Source organism: Micropterus dolomieu, linkage group LG06, assembly GCF_021292245.1.
Source record: "Micropterus dolomieu isolate WLL.071019.BEF.003 ecotype Adirondacks linkage group LG06, ASM2129224v1, whole genome shotgun sequence".
In the NCBI taxonomy this organism is placed as follows: Eukaryota; Metazoa; Chordata; class Actinopteri; order Centrarchiformes; family Centrarchidae; genus Micropterus; species Micropterus dolomieu.
In genome coordinates, this window is record NC_060155.1 from 26,998,024 (window position 1) to 27,020,153 (window position 22,130).

The 22,130-nt window shown below is 39.1% G+C and overlaps 1 protein-coding gene across 5 annotated transcripts in view; it reads right to left on the reverse strand.

The window, feature by feature from the left end:
* LOC123972057 (solute carrier family 12 member 7-like) overlaps positions 1–22,130 on the reverse strand; it is a 42,660-nt gene that overhangs the window by 3,452 nt on the left and 17,078 nt on the right. For 4 of the 5 annotated variants that reach the window (XM_046051258.1, XM_046051259.1, XM_046051261.1 and 1 more), the window contains 22 exons: positions 18,072–18,218; positions 15,869–15,923; positions 14,096–14,226; positions 13,871–13,995; positions 13,061–13,165; positions 12,369–12,580; positions 12,065–12,229; positions 11,547–11,645; positions 11,261–11,318; positions 10,759–10,933; positions 9,130–9,248; positions 8,877–8,975; positions 8,632–8,751; positions 8,137–8,241; positions 7,187–7,355; positions 6,406–6,601; positions 4,743–4,909; positions 4,044–4,175; positions 3,748–3,855; positions 884–1,053; positions 452–466; positions 52–185 (listed from right to left, as the gene is read on the reverse strand). In XM_046051258.1, coding sequence (XP_045907214.1) covers positions 52–185; positions 452–466; positions 884–1,053; positions 3,748–3,855; positions 4,044–4,175; positions 4,743–4,909; positions 6,406–6,601; positions 7,187–7,355; positions 8,137–8,241; positions 8,632–8,751; positions 8,877–8,975; positions 9,130–9,248; positions 10,759–10,933; positions 11,261–11,318; positions 11,547–11,645; positions 12,065–12,229; positions 12,369–12,580; positions 13,061–13,165; positions 13,871–13,995; positions 14,096–14,226; positions 15,869–15,923; positions 18,072–18,218 — 2,806 coding nt within the window. The remainder of the gene's footprint in view (positions 1–51; positions 186–451; positions 467–883; positions 1,054–3,747; positions 3,856–4,043; positions 4,176–4,742; positions 4,910–6,405; positions 6,602–7,186; positions 7,356–8,136; positions 8,242–8,631; positions 8,752–8,876; positions 8,976–9,129; positions 9,249–10,758; positions 10,934–11,260; positions 11,319–11,546; positions 11,646–12,064; positions 12,230–12,368; positions 12,581–13,060; positions 13,166–13,870; positions 13,996–14,095; positions 14,227–15,868; positions 15,924–18,071; positions 18,219–22,130) is intronic. The other variant, XM_046051262.1, reaches the window with a different exon arrangement.

Here is a 22,130-nt window from a genome sequence, read left to right on the forward strand (position 1 = left end):
TTACTTGTCGACTAAAAGAATGACAGACGAGCTGAAAATTCAAAAGGATACAGTTCTCATCCCCCTTCTTGTTCTTCGGTGGGCCTGGCATGTTGAGCAAGACAAGCTGTGAATTCTGGGACTTCTTGACCACCACGTCATTCAGCTTCACAGCTGTGTGCATCCTCCGCACGTTGGTCTGGTTGCTACGTTAGACCACAAAGAGTAATAAGAAGAATCAGTTATCCAGCCATTAATTGCAGAGGGTTGTTCCAATAAATCATCAATCTACAGGAAGCACAGTATGAGGGGTTGGGACTCAGATCATCTACATCACACAGACACATGCAGCCTCCATATTTGCACCCTGACACTCATGCAAACCCGTGATACTGTGATCTACTTTAACCCAAGCATGCCAACACAGAGAAAGATCATGCACATGTAAATAAAAACAGAAAAAGTGACTTACAGATTTTCCCACTCACTAGACGAAGGGAGCATAAAACAACATATTCAACATTAACACAATAATAAGGGCTGCTCCTCTCTGACTTTATCAGCTACTTAGGTTATGTAGATGCAGTAGGGGTTAGGTCTTGGCGCTCCTCTGCCATCAAACAGTATTAACAAATGACATACAAATCTGCAGGCCAATAGCAAAATGATTGAAAGCCCTTGAATAAAATAATAGGATGTGACCAATTCAGTGCTGAAATGTGCTGAAAGATAGAGCAAATCAATTGGTTTTTAGCCACAGCAACTACAACGGCAGATCTGTCACAAATAGTGCTTGTAGTTAAGTGCAGTGCAACAGCAGCATATATAAATACACACAACAAAGATTATAGCAAAAATAATAAAAGTAAAATATAGAAAATAATCTATTTATGGATCTACTTACGGTTTCATATTAAACATATCTTTAACTCCCATGCCTTCTCTTTGTTTGTTCCTCTCGTTGATGAGTTTCTCTTTGGTCCAGGTCATGTGGACACGATCTGGTGTGGCACCTGCAGCTGTGTCATTCATTGCAGAATGAGAGGCCGTGTTTCGGTCATGGATCATCTGGGCCTAATATACAAAGGACAGGTCAGACAGTTTGTTTGTTGCAGTTTTCAGCCATGTTGCATCCTGGTTCTTCTCTAATTTGTAATTTCTATTATAAAAGCATTGGGTTTCCACTGCAATACAATTTCTAGTGAAGGCCAAGATTAAATTTTAAATAAATAGGACACACTAATACAATTTTACTAGAAAAAAGATGGATATCGTTGCAAATATGTTATTGCTAAACAGCTAAAAGGGACATTAAAACATGATCAGCAGAGGATATGAAGATAAATTGCGTAGATGCAGTTATTTTTAGGATAGTTAGGTGGTAGACATGTTTATCGTGATGAAAAGAACACAGACAGGCAGGTTGTTTTTTCTGTTTGTCTGTTTTTAGTAAACCTCCTGGTCTGTGTATGTAATCTACTTTAAATACACATACATAAAAACAACATTTTCCCTGTTCTAATTCTGTCTCATTGTGTTAACTGTGCAGTTATCTCTTGTTATATGCCAAAAATATGTTTAAAAAACATTATATGTCCTCTCGTTTCTCTTCCTGTAAAACATTACAATATTTAAGAATGTCATTTTGGCAGACTAGCTCAACCTATAACAGTTGCAGTAGTTAGCAGAGCAGTAGGAGGTATGTGTTTGGTTGGCAAAAACTTTGTTTACATTTCCACAAGAGCGAGATTATATTATCTAATTTATTAATCTCTCTCATTCTCCTGATCTAACAACACAGGTGAGGGAGGTGTGGGTGAAGTGATCTATATACTCCAGAACTCACAAGAGCTAAATATCACACCGTATTTGCTAAACCAGGCCTACTTATAAGCAATCTAATCAAATGTTAAAGATCTGATTTTAAATTCCTTGCCCACATCATCTGTTTCACTCAGAAATGTCTCACAATACTGAAGCTGAAGACGCTCCAACTTTCCCTTTACCTCAATCTGTGATTGAACTGCGATAATACTGTTATGGAAATTAACACACATGCCTAAATCACTGATGTTTCATCAAGGCGAGACGTCACCTTCCACAGTCAAACCTTTATGACAATTAAAAGTAACATGAAAATTCAAATCTCAGAGAGAATGTGCTTCATAAACACTGAAATGTAGCATGGAATTCACTCTGAAGTGCCTTTGTAAAAACAATAGCAAATGAGCTTCATCCAGGCACCTGCGTACTTCCGCTGCAGCCTGATGCAAACTAAAAATATGATAATTAAAAAAAACAAAACTTATTAGAACCTTTTGTATAATGCAAATAAATGCCACATTACTCCTCACTATAATCAAGAAAAATGTCAACTAAATCACCAAATAAATTAGCAAGGGCTACATCATATACTGTAGGAAGTTGTGGGCAAAAACCTTGCTCCGTGTCAGCAACTGCACTGTTTATTCTTCAACACAAAAGGCCAAATTTGTTGACATAAAAAGCAAAGGGGAAACAAGGCGCTGCAGTACATGCCGTCCAAACAAAAGTATAGGTCTGCACATCTTGAAGTCTAAAATCTGCTTGAAGAGATGTCAGAGAGCTGAAACACAGGGGGGAATAAAAGTGCAAACAAAACAAACCATACTTACATACCATCTAAAATGGCTAGTAACAACAGGATGTGGATCCTGCAGGATCCCAACAAAACTCTTTTGTTATGAACTGTAAACATGCATCCATAAAGTTTTTGTCCATTTTTAGTTTCTACTGCCTACTAATGCTGTTGCAGGTGGGAGTGTTAAAAACTTTGAGGGAGTGACTGTAAAGGTTAGTAATCCTGCAGCGGTAGGTTGATTGACAATAACTGGATTGAGTCTCACGTAGACCTCCCCTACAGCTCAGTAAGGAACGTGTCTCCCTCTAGTGGCTGCTTTGTCTCTCAGACGGCATCTCCAGTACAGTGAATGAAGGAAGACAGCAAACATTATCTCCACGAGTTCAGCTTCTTTGGGTGGAGGTTAGCTGCATCAGTGTTGTTTACACTGCTGTTTACAGTTCATCATAGGATTTTCTACATCATTATTGTATTGTAAGAATAATGCATGTACCCAAATCTGAATATGTTATTTGTGAAAGCACAAATAATGCGATAGAAATGGATTTCTTCTACCCAAATTGCTCATGATTACTCAGGGAAAAAAAGTCTTTCTAGTCTTCTGACCACTCAATCTTGCCTGAGGATACTTACAACATGCGGGCCGCGGGAAGCAGGGGATCGAACCGCCTATAATTAGTGGTATGCACAGGCTGCAAATTCTGTCTATACAAATGGAATTTATTGTTGGTTTGGACATCAGGGCTCGGTGGTGTGATGGTGTTCCACTAGTGTTGTTTGATTTACATTCACTGCAATAGAAGCCTATTGGAATTTAAGATTATATATATATGAGAGAGAGTGTTGTGGACCGTGCCTGAATTAAACTTAATTGTAATAATACTTGCATACAACAATACATTTTGGTCACTCCTAGACAGACTCCTAGTACATCTTGCTATTACTTATTATTATTACTGCTCATATATGTACACAATTTATATTTTATTTGATTTTAACAGCATTAGAAAATGTCATGTTGTGCACAAAGGCCTTAAAATGTTTGTGTAACAACATCTGAGTCATAAGGAACAGCATTGAAGTCTGAAGTTTTTACTTGATTTACAGAGCATGATTTTTACATGATTATAATGGAAGTGCCACAGTACCTCTCTCTCCCTCTCAGTGCGGGACAGACGCATCTGTTTAAGCATCTGAGACCTCTGCTCCATCACCAGCGTCTTCTCATAGGTGAAGGCTGAGATGTCACTGTCATGCTAGAGGAACACACAGGACATTTACAATTTCAGACTTCTACAAATGCGGTGCTTATCCACAGATCTGCTGTAGCTGATGGTCTGATTTAGAGAAGTTCAAAGCGAACAGGTAGCTTTTCAGTATCTAGCTCTAGAGCAGTTAAGACACAGACTACAACCTGTATCAACTATCATGAAAAAAGCCTCACCATCTCCACCACCTCCACCTTTGCATCCAGGCGTAAATGGTAGAGAAACATCTGGAGGTCTTTCTTCATCTGGATGGAGTTGTCGTTCATCTGTGCCACCGTGAAAATACGCATTTTACACTTCCTCCACACCTACAGAGATAAAAGATGTATCCTTATCAGCTGCTGGTTATACACAGTTAGGGTGATCTTACCTTAGGAGGCACGTGAGCAAGATACATTTCCTATAATGCACTGAGCATTACAGTTATTATTACGAGTGAAGACCGGCAGCTACACTCAAATGAAATGACACCATGCTGCATTTGGTAGAATATCCATTGGATTATAGTGTAAACAGAAGTTGCTTTATAGAACAAAACAACGTTGAAATGAAATCACTACTAACATGTTAAACCCTTTTAAACACTAATACCATTAGGATTAGAAAAGGAGGCTTGGCCTAACTATGGTCCTATTTGGTAATTATAAAAAAGCAACTGGGTTTGTATAGTTTCATAAAATAATCTTAAAGTCAAGTTTTAAGTAAAGTATCTGTTCTTTAGTTTTTACATGATTGTTGACAATTTTCTTGCTTAGGTCATATTCTTGATACGATGCTTGATATAAAATATGTTGGCTTTGACAATATAATTTAGTTAATAAAAACCCATTAAATAATATAAAAGGAAAAAGGAAACAACGATTTGGTCAACACACCTTGTGTTGACTTAGTAAAAATGGCAGCAGCATGAGCAGTCCACCATCATGTACGATCCACCATACATCAATGGTTCCCTCCAGACGCTCCTGGTTACCAGGAAAATGGTCAATGTTCTTAGCAACCAGCAATGCCTGATGAGCTTCTGTCGTCTCTCTCACTGTTTCTGCAGAGAGAGAGAAAGAGAGAGAGAGTAATGGCAGGCCATTTCAAATGTTCTCATCTTCTCAAGTCTCTTAATTGCATCCACGTTTCCCTCATTTGCATCTTTCCCTTGCGTCTTATTCCCGCCTACTGGGGATGCATGGAGAGACGCCAAGCCAGTAGTGGAGGATCGAGGAAATATGTTTTTAGAGACATGAGACGTCCTTTCCTTCGAAGCGTCACATGAAGCGACGTCCGTTTACAACAAACACCTGCACATGAATAGGCCTAATTATAGGATACTGTATGTCCTGCTCAGAGGCACAGGATCATATCTACTGGCACAATACTTATATTATCTGCATTTATTGATTGTGACTGTAAATTTGTTATTGAATAACCCAGAATATGATCATTTTGTCTTGGGATTTATTGGCTCTATGTTTAAGGGAAATTGAAATGATGTAACTCTAAGTCGACGCTCAGTTTAAGGCTTTCAGTTTATTCCCTCTTCAGATATCCTTTAACACTAGTCTACTGCATACATTTCATCACTGCGTTCCATCATAGCAATCCGATGCTTTCTTTTTAGCGCAGCGGCTCTCATTCATACTTCACCTGATTTTACTCGCAGAGCCTCCGGCTGCTTTCATCAGATGCAGTCGGTGAGATCGGCTGGATGAGCGGATTTATTTTCCTTTGCTTGCTTCATTAGAGACTTTAGTGCAGTTTAGTGATTTGTCTGGCCCCTAACTTGTTTACTATGTTTTATTGTCGTCTATTGGACTAAACACAGGAATGACCAGCCTCACATGTGACTGAATAGAAGATGATAAATGATGTAAAACGTGTTTCTTGCTGACAGAATCTCTGACTCTCTGACTTTAATTGTCTCCATAATAAAAGTTGATGGGAGAAATAAAAGAAAAATAAAATCATTCAATTAGGCTAGTCTAAATGAAGAAAGTTCTGTATGGGGCTTTTTTGTCTTTTGTTCAGACCTACAATGAACTCAAGATTTTACAAGATTTTAACTGGACAGTGAATCATAAAACAAATGAAATATAGCCTTTGCACTGATGCACTTGAGTTTAATGTTATCTGTGGTGATGCATCAGATCAGTCCGATATTGTCCGCTGCAGCGTCCAATCAATAATGGCTACCCAGTAAGGGGGCGTGTCGTTCAGTAAAAGACTTCCGCGAAGTATGGACTGGTGTATCCTTGCTCATAGCTCCTCGATCCTCGTTCCTCGAAACGCAAATAAGAGCTTTGGGACAGCCTGCAAGATGGCGGAGCAGAACAACTTCCGGTTCAAGCGAGGAGTGAAGAAACAACAAATAAGAGACTTGAGAAGCACCCTATGTCAGGGCTGTGGGATACAGCTACATCAGTTTTGTGTGTCCCCCTGCTGCCCCTAGTCTTTCCCTTTACATTTCAACATTGTTACGTGTGATTTTCTTAATCCTGGAGACTTGTCTGCTTTTATCTTAGTTTAAGACGCTCCTGTGCAGTTTACCTATGAAGTTCCTCCTTGCAGAGGAGTCGTGGGCTTGTTTCCAATCTGCCGGCCAGCCCATCAGGACAGTGTTGTGTTTCATTCCCCCCAGTCCTGCTGACTGGATGAGCACCGAGAAACCATCTCGCAGGTTGGACGACACCACCACGTGGGAGAAACCCTTCATCCGCTCGGCAGCCATGGCTGCTTTCAAACGCTGCAGGTATCAAGTGGAACAAAGAAATTTCAACACCACTCAATATAATTTAGTCCAGTACAACACCACCTTTAACTGTGACTTCAAAAATAAAAACATAATTGAATTTATACATTTCCGACAATGACACCAAAAACTGATTATTAACTTTGTAAAGGTAGAATTCATGGCTGAGCTAATTAATATAACCTTATCTGTTTTGCACGGGAAGTAGCCTTTAACCCTTCGTTTAAAAAAAAAAAAAAGAAAACTAAAATAAAAACTTATCTCTACTCCAGCAAGTTTTTTTTCTGGACACTGAACCAAATCCTGAGGCTGAGTGGAATGCAGCAGCAATGCTTCTCCAAATCATTGTTTTCAGTCTCAATTTAGTGTAAAGTTTAAATGTCCTCCCAAGTATTTCCTCCGACAGTCTGCTGTGCTGAATATTTGGAACTACCTGTATTGAAGAATTGAGTGGGACAGACTGCCTATCTGTCTGTGCTACCTCTATGTCTCACGTCTGTGCTGGAATACTGGAACTGGGACCTGAACACTGGAAAACCATGCAGAGGACTAAACAGGCAGAGCAATAAATTGACAAACCTGCTCTCCAGTCTTGGCATCCTTACACCGGTTCATGTAAGTTCCCTCCAGGGCTGAACAGACGATAGTCAGTCCCTTTCCTGCTTTGAGCTGCGTAGTGAAGGACAGGAGACGAGGGTGTTTCACCGCCAGGTCTGAGTCCAACTTACACAAAACCAACAGTTGAGGTCTGAAAAAAGAGAAAACACATCAACAAGTAGCGGAATACAAGCAAAACAGGTACTGCAAAACAATCATTAAGAATAAAATACAACTTGTGATATAAATCCATGTTAAACAGATTGTATGAGTGAAAATCGTAGTAATTTGAAAGCATAATGAGTAAAATAAAATATATTAAAGGGAAGTGCATCAATTTTACGCACATTCGTCTTTTTTTCCAGGTGTTGGGGAGCTCTACTACATTTCTAAAAAAAAGTTTTATAAAGTCTTTTGTTGCTCCAGAGAAAGCAAATACATTGCCTCCAGTCATGTCAGTTGAGTCAGTGCTGGTTGTAGCTGAAGACAACAAGTTTGAACATGAAATAAAGAACTGGCTTAGAAACAAATGAGCTTATCAGACCTCAGTAGCACACCTCTCATCTCTGCTGGAGTCTAGCAGCTGGAGGCGACATTAACTGCTACTAGCATAGCACATCTGAATCTCCACCAGGTTTTGGTGGAAGGACGAAGACTGAGTGGAATACAAAAGACCATATCGCTGGTTCTACTGCATCAGCTTTGATGCTTTTCTTTTCTGTTTTACATCTATTTGCCCCAAAGCACAAATTTATTTTATTCCAGTGAAAAAAGCAGAGATTTATAACAAGGCATAACAAGAAATAAAGACCCCGAAATTGCACTTTGTGTGTGTGTGTGTGTGTGTGTGTGTGTGTGTGTGTGTGTGTGTGTGTATCACTTCCATGGCTTCATTATGATTAAAGCAAATCACAACATACACACAAGCTCACCTCCAGTTTTTGGTGTGTAGTGGTGCTTCCTCCAGCCGGATCAGAGCGTAGCGTGCAGCGTTCAAGGACAGACCTCTGATCCCGTCTCCCCATTCCTTCACTGCTCTGCAACCAAATAGTCCAAACAGGAAAATTTCACTTCTTTTCCAAATGTTTTCCAAACTAAAAGTTTAAATGATTCTAATCTCAGTTGGGTGTAATTGTAATGATAAAAATATTTGATATTTTACCGACATCTCCGAGCACACAATTCATGGATTTTAAAAGACTTTCAATTGTCGATATCAGCATTATATATCGGCCATCGGCCACTATGCTTTATAAATAGCAACCGCCACTGAAAAACCCACATCGGTTGACCACTAAACAAACACAACTTTAGAGCTTTTTCACAGTACAAATCAACACTGGCTACGTTTGCTTGGATACTACCAGTAATGTAGAGTTTAAAGCAGTTTTGATTTGATCTCATGACCTGAAACCCCCAAGACTCACCCTCTGTACTCAATGTACTTGTAGATACAGCCGGCTATCACCATGGCAACTAGGGCGTAGTACCAGGAAGAGATGAACATGAGAGAGACGCACAGACTCATTCCTAAGAAGGACAGAGACCTACAGGACACCCACACATATAGCACATAATATTAATATTGTTAATATTGTATTGGAAGAATTCATCTTGCATAATATTTGCAGGATTTACTTTGTGGCAGAGTTTGCTCGGAAGCTGTTCTTACCAGTGATAGAACTTGAAGCGAGGTCTCCAGTTCGGGGTACGGAGCAAAGTCTGAACAGCACAGGCCAGGTTAACAAACAGATAGCACATGAGGAAAAACCTGAGCAGATACACAGATGGAAAAGATCATTACAGAGAGAAAGGAATGTAAATATATGCACATCACCATGGCAAGAAAAGTAACACAGACTGAAAGCAAGTAGGACAGAAAGTGGATCAGTTTGATGTATATTCTACAGTGTCAAACCACGTACATGGAGAGGATGGGGGCCACAGCATCCAGAGAAGCAATGAGGATTCCTATCTCGCAGATCCCAACTGTCAGCAACAGTGCCCAGGTGGGCTCACCGTTGGCCTTCCCATGACCAAAAACCTGAGATAGATGCATAGATAGATGGATGGATAGAAAGAAAATAGAGAGAGAAGGTGAAATATAATACTCCATTAATTGGCAGAAACATAAAACAATAAACAAACACATCAATGCCAAACAGTACAGTAGCTGCCAGATCCAGTTCCAGTTCCATCTTTTTATTTGATCTAATTTATGAAGCATTATAAAATGTGTTATTATTTTACCAGTGATTATATTTTGGCTTTTTGGTTTAGATGGATTAATTATTTCAGTCATGTGTCAATCAAAAATACCAGAGAGATCAAGAAATCTGTATTGGACATATTTACTATGTTTTTACATTATAAATAATAAACAACAGATTCTAAATTATTCTAGGGAAATGCATTCAATGCATCTGTTAGACCTCAAGGATGATTTAGGCCTAATGCAAGAACATTTTCAGATCCTTATTTTAAATCTTTCTTCCTTTTTTCTGTAAGGCCTGTTCGAATGAGTGTTTCACCAAACTCTCTTAACCAAACAAACATTTGTTTTCAATTCGGCCCGATGAATACCACCTGTGTATGAGGAGGTGTGCATTTTTGAAATTTCATCATTAGCATTATCAACGCCCTTAAAATTGCCAAATGAAGGCTCAAATATACTCTGGAGCGGACATGCACATAGACAGCTGCGGACGTGGACTACTTCTGTTTATACTACTTTCTGGAGTCAGCTTGGCGGACACGTTCCATACATGCGACATAGATCGGTTGGTGTCCTGGTAGCGTATTCAAAAACGGGAGGCATGCGGACCCGGACCCTTGCGTACTCACGGACGCGGAAAGTATAATCCGTCCTTGACCCTGCTTGTTTCACTCCATTTCATTCCATTTCAAGTTTTATTCTCAAACATGTTACAAACGAAATAAAGAGGTAATGTTTTTGCATAAAGATAAATGCTAAATAACAAACACAAGAGGCGGTCATGTGTCAGTCACAGAGATATTTGACATGATAAAATTACAGCCTACCGCAGGTGGTGTTGCACTGTTGAGTACAAGAGAGGATGAAACAGAGGCCTGAGTGAATACACTTCAGACAGCTGTCTTTCCTACTGTACTACTTCTACTGTAATGTAGAATTATTATAATTATTATATTATTATATTGGCAGAAATATGCCAATTTGTAAGAGCTGTTTGTACAAGTGGTTCTTAAATCAGGCCCACTCTGTTTTGGTGAGAAACACTGTAATTTGTTTACAGGAAAACACCAAAGGGCACAGGAGTTAAGTAAGAAAAATCAACCCTCCAGCACACATAATAAAAAGGTAAGCAAAGCCTTTGAAGCTGCCATTACAGTTACTGCCTTAGCCTCATTTTGAGCAAATCCTTATTAAACTAAACTGGCCCAGTAAACCAGTAGACAAAATAAAAACGTAATACAAACCAACAGTCGTTTTGCATTTGGGTGATGCTCGTTTGTAAAAGCACAAACAAGCATCACCCAAACTTATGAAAAACAAAGATCTCTCTGACACTGACCTGTAAGAACGGGATGATACCATCCCGAGCGATGGCCTGTAACAGCCGGGGGGCGCCAGTGAGGCTCTGAAGCCCAGCCCCGCAGCAGGAGAAAAACGAGCCAATCACAATCACCCAGGGAGACGGCCAGGCTAGAACACCAATTACCGGGTTCTTCTCTACTGAGTAACCAAACCTGAAACACACACAAGCACGCATAAAGTTTATTAGGTGTATTCTGGTTCAGTATGTAAATAATTGACTAGACAACGACTGGATATGGTTTTTCATTTTCCCTGTGAATGCCCAGATGAACTGGAAAAACAGAACAATTTACACTGCAATTCACTGTGAAACACTTTACCAAACTTATTATTTCAACATCAATGATTCTGTCTCAAAAAACAGCTATTTTTTTTTAAATAAACTAATCACTTACAATAAGCTGTAAAATCCCAGTGTGCCACAATTTCACTGTCTATGGAGTTTCAATGAGTAGGAAGTCAATTAAAAATACACTTACTTGTCTCTCAGCACCACTCCTTCAATACAGGCTCCAAACAAGACCACACACGAGATGTCTGAGCATGAAGTTAAGATGGAAATACCTGCACTGTGTATTTACTTTTCTGTAACAGCCTAATCTGTGACATTAAATACAAATACAACTCGCCAAATCAGCCTTGCTACTCTCATCAACAGTTATACCTCCCCACACATGCACATGCTAGTGTGCACATTCAGAAATAATTTTATGTTGTAATGCATCAGCTGCACACACAAACACCTAAAAAAGGTATAGAGGATACAGATGAAAGAGGTGGTGAGAATAGCCATTATGGTTCCTATCGGGATGGACCTCTGGGCATCTCTGAGATCACCGGACCTATTTGAACCAGCCATTATACCTGAAGGAACACACACGTGCACACACACAAACAATTAAAAGATCAGTGGTAGAAGAAACATAAATCTTAGTATTAGTATTAATACTACAGTGTGAAAATACTCCAATACAACTAAAAGTCTTGCATTTAAAGTTTTACTTCAGAAGAATTAATTATAGTAATTAATGTTGCAAAAGTGCAGTCCTGATTATGCAGGACGGCTCTACTAGAGTGTTTTAAATGGTTGACTTCTATTAAAAAAGATATGTGGGATGGTAAATTGCTTCACTTGTTTAAGAAAAATAATACTTCAGCAATGATAGATGAACATTTTGGCAGAAGAAAATTGAGTACCTCTCTATTATACTTAAGTACTCGAGTAAACGTGGTTAGTTACTATCCACCACAGGTTATAGTAATTCAAAAGGTAAATCATCTACCTGTGACAGAGGGGAAGTATATTCCCACCAGCAGAGTGAAGCAGGTGGTGATGTCATTGAAGACGTAGGCCTTATTGTCTTTGGGCGTGTCCAGGGCTTCTACTGAAGGCTGGCTTTTCTTCTCTATGAACGTACCAGCGTCACCGTACTCGCTCCACAGGTTGTCTAACAGGAAGACAGGGTACATTAGGATTGATTCTGTGGGGCAATAAATATCTTGTGTACAGAGTTGATCATTTAGCCTGAAGATGGCACAAGATGATACAAGCTGGAAGAGAGATTCCTTCTTCTACTTCTTTCTCACCTTTGATTACTCCGCTCAGGAGCCCAGGTACGGCCCGTATCTCTGTCAGGTTGTTTAAGGTGAAGTATTCATCACAGGTTGCGTTGGTATATTCACTGTCGCAGAAGGCGCTCCATAGCTTGGTGGTCAGAGTGTTGTTTTTTACCGTCTCCGTCTTTGCACATATTTTAATCTCTTCATTGTTCAGAGATCGGTTCCCCAAAAGACAGACACTGTAGAGGAGAGAGAAGAGTACAGTGTAGTTATATGGAAGCTGCTGTATCTGTTGTGATAGATGGAGCTCTGGTTCTCTGAGAAACAGATGCCTTAGAACATTTTGCAATGGTTGATAAAACATCCTGAAGCCCCGAACCTGCAGTGTTTATCAGATGCAATACAACACAGGAGTTCAATATTACAGTAGCTCCAATACAATGCTGAGCCAACACAACCATGTCAATTCACTGTGCATACACAAACCCTGCATGTAGTTACTGTTACACATATAATAAACTAATGTGTCACAGCCATAATCATAACAACCAAAGCACAGACACAATCACAGCAACAGCCAAAGCGCTGTCGTTCCATGGCATATTCGGTGTCATCACAGCTACGGCCTGTCTGAAGGAATTCAATGTTGCATTTTGTTGATAACAATATTTCAGTCTTGAAAACATGTCAGTGCTTTATGAGAATTGTTAGTAACTCACTTAAACTCTGGTGGTTCAATCAACGTCTTGATAACGCCTGCATAAGTGGCCATGATCGAGAGAATCACACAAGCCAGAAACACCAAAGCCAGTTTGTTCACATACCTGCAGGAAGAAGGGGAATAAATGTGAGTCCACATGCTGGTGTGTATATGTTCAGTATTCATATTGTGGGGACATACAGTATCTCACAAAGTAGTGTTTGTTACCAGAGGTTTAGACATTAATGGCTGTGTGATGTTTCATTTTGAGGGGACAGACAATGTAAACTGTCACACAAGCTGTACACTCACTACTTTACATTGTAGCAAAGTGTCATTTCTTCAGTGTTGTCAAATGAAAAGATATAATCAAATATTTACATAAATGTCAGGGGTGTACTCACTTTTGTGAGATACTGTACATTTGTTTACAGTCACATTGTGGCGACTTGCCTTATTTTTGGGGACAACATGTCCCTATAATGTAAATCATTCAATTTAAGAGTGAAGACTTGGTTTAAGTTAGTTAGTTAGTTAGTTAGCTTTAGGTGAGGTTAGAAGAGACATGAACTACATTCCAAGGATGAAGTCTGTGGCGCATAGGCACAACTAAATATCAATGTAAAACTCTTGTAATGATATCACCTATCCTCACTGGTCTTAGGAGTTAGGGTTAGATAAGTAGCAGTTATGTTTAGGTCTCCAGGAAAAGAATGTAAGTCAATGAAATGTCCTCTGAAGTGATGGAAACATGACTGTGTGTGTGTGTGTGTGTGTGTGTGTGTGTGTGTGTGTGTGTGTGTGTGTGTGTGTGTGTGTGGATACTTACTTCACCCCTACAAACACTACCAGTGCCATCAGGAGCAGGCAGCAGGTGCCATAGACACGCATATTGTTGGGCATTGGTGCATTTCCATCTTCTTCAAACAGTTCTGCTGTTGGAACAATGTACATCTGGCAGAGGGGAGACAGCAAAAAGAGAGTGTCAGTGTCAATATACAGCGGAAGAGACACTGATGAGGGTGACCTCTTGTCTGTCAGTGTGGTAACATACCAGCAGAATCTCTATGGTGCCCAGTATGTACATGGATCCTGCAAAGGTGGTTCCGAGGTAGAAACAGAGACCCACTGCTCCTCCAAACTCTGGACCCAATGATCTGGAGATCATGTAGTATGAGCCACCAGCTTTTGAGAAATTAAATCCTGGTTAGACTACTACCAAATGTATTTCTTAGTATTCAAAACACTTTATTTTACATTTTTACAAGCTTGTAAAATCCTCTTTTTGCACTCCACAGTTTCATTAATTTACTAAAATACCTCAAAACTGAATCCTGTTATTGTCTAACCGCCAAAATCCAAATGGAAGAACTTCTGAGTTTATCAAAATGTTAATATGCTCGTCTGATTTGCATTCAGTTATGCTCATAGTAATGAACCTTCAGAGTGGAGGTTGCTGTGGCTATATGCTGCCTGTGAAAAAGACTGCAGATGCTACTCTGGGCTAAAGAAAGTATCCCCAGCTTGTCTGCATTTTCAGGTCAAAAGGTAATTTCATGTTTTTATTTCTGATATTTTCTGATAATTCCCCCAAAAAGGCAAAAGGACTGATCATCAGTCACCGATAATGCAGTAAAAGACAGTGCTCTTTGCAGTAAAATGGAAATAAAACATTATTTACTGAGTTTAAAGGTTCATTGCAGATATTTTAAATGGTATTTAGAATTTTTTGTTTATTTTTATTTTACATCATAACATTACCTACCAAAAAGTATCAGGTCTTTATCAAGGAAATTAGTGAGGGGATTTTAGGTTCAATTGATAAAAGCAGCTATTTATTTGGCATCTTTGGGTATACTACCATTATTACTGAAAGCATGATGAACAATTTAATAATAATTTGCATTATGTGTTATTTACTTAATTATATACATTTTTGTCATTATCTCTCTAAAAAGGCAGGAGTTAGTGGGTGTGTGTGAGTGTGTCTGTCTGTGTGTCCCTATTTCAATTATGTTGAGAACATTTCATCCAATTTGGACACGTTCAGAAATAATAAACTATGAATAAACTACAGTACTGCATGAGCTGCTTTGCTCTGCAACAGAGTGGGGGGGGGGGGCTTATATGCTCCAATGTGGTAGTGAAATGCTGAAATGGAGTTTTGGTCATCACGCAAGTTTTATATACAAATCACAGCTGCATATAAACCCATTTTATTTGACTTGTGACCCCTTAAAAATAAAGCTGTCTATTTGCGACTGCAGCGTTTTAAATACTTTCAGAGACCTGACTATCAACCATCAACAAAGCAAACATTAGAAGAAAGCTTGAAAAATAATTTTCTGTAGCACAAAATGTGTTTTCATCTGCTCTCTTACCTTGTTAATCATCTCACATACACATGATTAATCTTGTGGCCCCAGGTTTAGAACCACTACGCTACACTACAATGTAACTACCATGTCATTTCCTGCTTCTTTTGTAAATAGTTAATAAATGAATGAGTACTTACAGTCCTAAATGTACTGTCACAGAACATTACCTCTATTTTTCCTATTCATTTTTTCCAGGAAACTTCCTTTTAAGAAATTACAGGGCCATAAAATAAAGAATCAGCAACTGTTTGTTCATCATAGATTAGCTGTTGATCAAAGAGTGAAATGTATTTCTTTATTTTGCAGTGTTTGTTGTGTCATGATGACTTATGCACGATCATAACTGATGTCTCTGAGTATAAATAATAAAACTACAGTTGCAAGCCATTGCGTTTAAAAACTGCTGGTGGAATAGAAAATAGTTATGAATACAACATTTCACAATGTACCTGGGACAACTCCATTGGTTGCTATGGCACTCATTGATATGGCTGTGAGCAAGGTCTGCGTGGAGAGAAAGAGCACAGATGTTAAGTTCTGGATGGAAGAAAAGAGGTGAGAAGTTGTGTTTCACATGATATACTGTAATTTCATACTGTCAGCGTTTTAATCAACCTTGCTCATTTTAAAAAGTGTCTTATAATCACTCATTAATGTATGTGGCTGGGTATAATTTGAAATGCTGTGTGTGCAGATTCTTGAGTTTCGTTACTGACACAATAGGGAGGAGGACATGTTATCAAAGTCCACGGCAATCTGCTACAATCAGTTAGTCCACCCAGTCCTCCATTTATTGTCAGTGTCAGAAAAGAAAGGGGTTAAAACTGTAGAACTGAAATAGCTTCTACTTTAAGAAAAAGCTTAAGGCCTCCAATCTATGTATTATCATTTAAAATGATTTATAATTTTATATTGTATTTCAGTGGTTTTATTAGTAATTACATATCCAACTAACTCTGCCCACATCATTTCCCAGTCATCTATTAATGGAAGACCCTAAATCCTCTTCCCACAATTCCTTAGTCCTCTCTGACAGCGCTTTGTAGATTGTGGTTGTTAGTTTGGAGAAACTTTGTTTGATGTTTGCATTTCTTTCTCCAAGGGGGAGGAGGGATGGAATAGACCTTATGGGTCCTCTTTAAGGATAAATGAGATAAAGCTTTATGTCTGGAGATATCCAAAATTACAGTTGTGACAGCCCCTCTGCAGGGTTCATACTGATGTTTAATGCTTTCTGTCTCCAGGGCTGCAGACCTGATTGGCAGGGTAATCAACGGCATGGGACACACCTGGGCCCAGTTTGCCCCATGCATATGAGCCAGAGCAGCAGTCAGTTTTGGTTGGACCTCCTCATCTCACGACTTGCTTTGTTGTGTTTGGTTTCCTGGTACTTGTTATTACAGCACAACATCCACTCCCTACACTACTGACTTTACAGATTCTTCCCACTCATTGGTTTTTCACATTTTCTTAATATGAATAAATAATAAATCACTTTGTTTTTTCACTTTGTCTCCCGTTTTTTTTGGAGTCCAAGAGCCAGGCTGCGACACAGCCTTATCTTTAACAATATTAAAAGGTTATCAGAGTGTCATTTCTTAGATTGCCCACTACATTAATCTCTCTATCTGCCCATGGGGAAAAGGATCAGGGTTTAAGGCCAGGTGTGAAATCAGGATTCAGGAACAGAGGTGTGAGAGGAGAGACCTACTAAAGTAGTCCTTTATTACCGTTGACCTTTGGTAAGAGATGAGAGGGGTAAAGGAGAGACAAAGTTGCTGTGGGAGAACTGTTTCAATAAAATCTTTTTAGGGCTGATGAAAATAAGTAAGTAGTTCTGGAAAACTTTATTTATAGAACACTTTTCAAAACCAGGGTTTCATTGTGCTTGATAGTTACACAAAAAGACAATAAAAAGAACTTGAATATATATTTAAATCAAATGTATATTCAACTGTTCAACCTTTGAAGATAAATTTGTGTTAATGTATCAAAGAATAAGCTTACACAACAAGGAATCTCGCCAGATGCTAGATCACACTGGGATACCCAGTGCCATTAACACACTTTTGGCATAACATGATATGAATGATTGCGGTTTAATACCCAACCCTACTAATTACATGTGACCTTGTGAAATGCCAAATCCAGAACTACCAGTCTCCTAAACAGCACCACCACATCATATCTTCAGCCTCTGTCATCTAAAGCATCAGATGGGGTGGGTATATATTGGAGGAGGATGTTGTGTACCCCACATCACATGAGTTTTAAGCAATTAAGTTCAAACTTTTCAAACAGTCAGCTCTCTGTTTGGCCATGTGGATCTACTGACGTATGAACCGCGGTTGTAAATAAGATGAATTTTCTGCTTGTTATGAGGACTCTCCTCCGAGCTGAGGCATTGAGATTAATTCTGTCATTAAGCAACAAACCATCAATTCAGAGGAGGGTGTATTGATTGTCCTCCAGTTTGTCTGCCATGTCGTAAATCTCAGACTCAGGCAAGCTCAGGCATGTTACTGTTCCGGTTTGTTTGTCTATCCTTCATTCACAGTATCATTGATGCCATTAGTCACATTTGGACAAAACGCATTTGTTTTTAAAACTGTACTTTTTTATAGTTTATTTCTAAATATATAATAAACTTACACAGATGCAGCACATGGAGACGATGGCAAAGGATTCCAGGATTCCTGCTGTGCCAACGATCCAGGTGAGACGCAGAAAGAGAATCACACCCAGGATGTTCTGCATGCAGGGCAGGTAAACTCCAATGAACGTTCCCATGTGGGGCACCTGGAGATAGATGAAACACACACACACACACGCACACCGATGAGAATCAACAGGTAAGAAGTGTGCTAATGCAAGTAAAACCTATAATACGACATGTTTTATGTGTATGGGCGGAGGAAAGGTAGCACGCAACAAAAACACTCTCTGACTGGAACCCAGGATGTTTCAGTAAGAGCACAAGGCACCAGACCACTAGACTGCCAGGACACCTAAAATACAGCCTTCCAAAATGTACGTGTCCTCTGAATCTTTGTATTCCTTTTATGTAGGACAGCTGTAAAGCACAGAGGGTTAAAAACAAATCCAGCATGATTGGAGCATTTTATATTACTAAAGATTGTTCATCAGTGCTTTTCACATGATATGAGGTAGGGAGTGATTGTTCCTTCCTTACATGTGTTTATCATATTTAATATTAATTAATTTAATAAAACTTACTAAATATTGCAACTTAGTTTAATGTGTAACAATTTAAGGCTGCTGTAACAGCTAACTTCATTCAATCACCTGGTAAAACAAATCTTCAACTTCTTCTCCCTCATGGAAAAATCCTGTAAACATGCATTTTAAAAGGTTTAACCGATGAACACAAGGTGTTTCCTACTTCTATTAAAAGTCCATTCTAAGCTGGAGATTACAAATTCCCACATAGAAAATCAGCTTATACGTGCACATATTAAACTCAGATTTGAGGTGAGCAGAGAGAAACTTTCAGCGGATTAATGTGAAAACAGGCTTCTAGTGTCAAAAACTGAATATGCATCATTCTGCACAGTGAAGCTCAAACATCCAGGTGACAATACGCAAAACACATTTTCAAGTGGACGGGGACTTTAAGGTTTATAGATCTTGGCACAACAAAGCAGTAGGCTTGTCATTTCTGGCCGTGCTGCACCTTACAGATTGAACTGACAGTCTATGGGGTTGCTTTCTAAGCTTACTGGAATAAAAAAGGAATGAATAAGGATTGTCAAAAATGCACAAAGTCTTTCAGTTTAAGTGGATGTGCCTGAAAACAGTCCAAATAGAAAGAGATCAAAAAAGTTCAAATGACACTAAAAAATTTGTTTTTTATTTTACTCCTGGTGTAATTAGAAAATTAATAAATTATCTGACCATTATTTGGTCATTACAGACACAGGATTTCTCACAGTATTAGTTAGGATAATATGCTACATCTTTTTATTAGAACATGTTAAATCTAAATGTAAAGTGTCATGTGAGACTGTGGGAAAATCATGTTGGATATTTTATCTTCTTTCCAAAAGCATAAGAAAAAGATTCTTAAATAAATCATAGAATACCAAAAGAGCCAGGTCTTTAAATTCTTAATGTGGTGCAGGATACTGAGGTCAAATACTGTCCTACATTATTGTGCATAAGCTCCTACAGTTTAACTAACACCATCCCTATATTCTATAATATTTACTGTGTGCATCACAAGTCACAAATATGTACATATATACCTCTGCTACTCCCTACCCAGAACGTAAAGTAAAAGTGTACGTACCATTTTTTGAGTTACAAACACTTTGTCCTGTGCTTTATCCATTGCCCTCAGTTGTCTAGTCTAAATGCTGTGAAGTGTCTGATGCTCATTTCCAGATGCCCCACATCTCCTCACGTGTTGTCTTTCTCTCTTCACAATATTTTCTCTCCCTCACTCCCTCAACATTGTCTGTCTTGTCCTTTTCAGTGTCAAGCTTCAGATCTATTTCTGTGCACTCTTAAAGAAAAAACACAACTCATTCAGAGGGCGTGTTTCATCACATCACCACCAGCGCTTCCACACAAAACTAGCTGTGTGGATATTCAATGCCAGCGAGACAACCCTCACTCTTGAGCATATTATGAAGGTTTTAATATAACTGCACTCATTTATATTACTGCTGTCTGCAGTATTTACAGTTATTACCTCCTGTGACAGCAATGCGGTTTCAAAACAGGATTGGGTATTTTCCCAGCACAATTTTATTCCTAGCAGTGTGGAGAAGACAGCGTGTAGACTTTCATGTAAGGAAATATAACTTTACAGATTCTATTTTTGGTGTCTGGTAAAATATCACACTCAATAGACAGATATGAGAGTTGGGCCACTCTTTTCATTTAACCCTCATTTAACTGTTTTTCATTCTTATTTTTCATGACTGGAGTTTGCTGAGTTCTCTGACTGTGATGATACATGGAAACCATTTATTCCCACATACAACAGACCAGATGATGTTTAACTTATACACAAGTCACACAGAATCCTTACATACATAAACTTTGCACATCAGCCCAGATTGGGGTCTGTCATTAGTGGCCTGATGTGTACATGAGCAGCAGCTTTATCTTCGTCAGTTTTAACACCCTCAGCAGAAGGTGCTCCAGTTGCCACAAAAGGAACAAAACACCTCCACTCTCCACCTCCAGCTGGAGCACAAACCCAACCTCCCACACCACAGACATAGTTATCTTTATAAGGGAATGGGGGGAAGTTTACAGGCTCACGGATTTTTAATCTAGCCAACCAGTAGTTAGAAGGTGAGTGGTGTAGGAGAGTTCACAGCTGGGCTTTAAAAGTATTTAAAAAAGTGTCCCGTCTGACCTTTACCTTAATATGAATGTTAGTAGTCGAGTGTTTGTGATTTCATGGATTTTTCCCACGCCAAGCAGGCTATTTACACCACACACTAGGCTAAGAACAAAGGAGATGTGATTGATCTTGTGACTTTGTTCAAAGCTTGATAACTACAGTTATCAAGGTACTATCAAAGAAACAATATTAAGTTGTTTGAACACTGTTCTACACTGCAGACAGAAGGGGCTACGTCACTAATCAATTAACACCTGTTTGGTTTGGCTGTACCAAATGTTATTTCTTTTACATTCGAAGCTTCTATTGAGGTTTTGGAACGAAGCTTTGAATATCTGTATATATTTTATGATGTCATCAGAAAGAAGGGGAGGGGGGGGGAGAAGAAATCCTGGAACAAAATCCTTTACTTTAGTCTGTTTTTATTAAATCAACTTTCTTGAATGAATATAACTAGTCAGTGTCGTCGACATAAATACATGTAGGCAGCAGGCTAATCCCAAAATGAGAGTCCATCTGGTACAGAAGTTCGGTGTGATGGACACTCATTCGTTGTGCAAAGAAAAGGGGCCTTATATATATTCTTAGTAACAAATAAACTACTAGAGCCGAAATAGATTTTTTTTTTATTGTGGTTATATAAATGTAATTTAGCAAAATTTAGTGAAATTTGGAAATGATTACTTCCATCTTTTTCCAATACATTTTGATGGGGCAGCTGTGGCTTAAGCTTGTTTCATACTTCTGCGTCGAATCTACGCCATAGCCTACGTCGTAGCCTTCGCTGTAGCCTGACGCACACCTCTCCAAAAATGTGACTATTTGTTGCAGAGACCAAGACCGCAAGAACTGTGATTGGCTGGGTAGCATCGCATTTCATTCAAGCCCACAGAAGGTGCTCAGTGCTTTGAAGTAAATTTTACTAGTGGCCATTCCAGCCGCTATAACATGGTGGATGAATTTATTTGAGCGTCACAATCCCCGCGAAATGACTCGTTTCACTGTCAGAGTTTGAAGCATTTGGTCGATAACATTTGAAAAGTCTCCAAGGGCTGCAGGATTATAATTTTGCCCCCACTGAAGTTAGTGTAGGGCTAATGAGGAGGTTAGTTGGCTTGGCCAGCGGAAGTCAAGACAGTGGATGCTATGACGCTACCGCCAATTAGTGTTTTGGCGGAGTAATTACAGTATGAAGTGTGTGGCTACGTGCTTAGATTAGTTTGAGCAACATGCTGACAATGGTAGTTGTCATAAGTGACAATCCGAGCTAATGCAGGTCAATTGTGACTTCAGACACAGGTTTCAGAGAGATATGTTTTTGAGTTTTTTGAGTC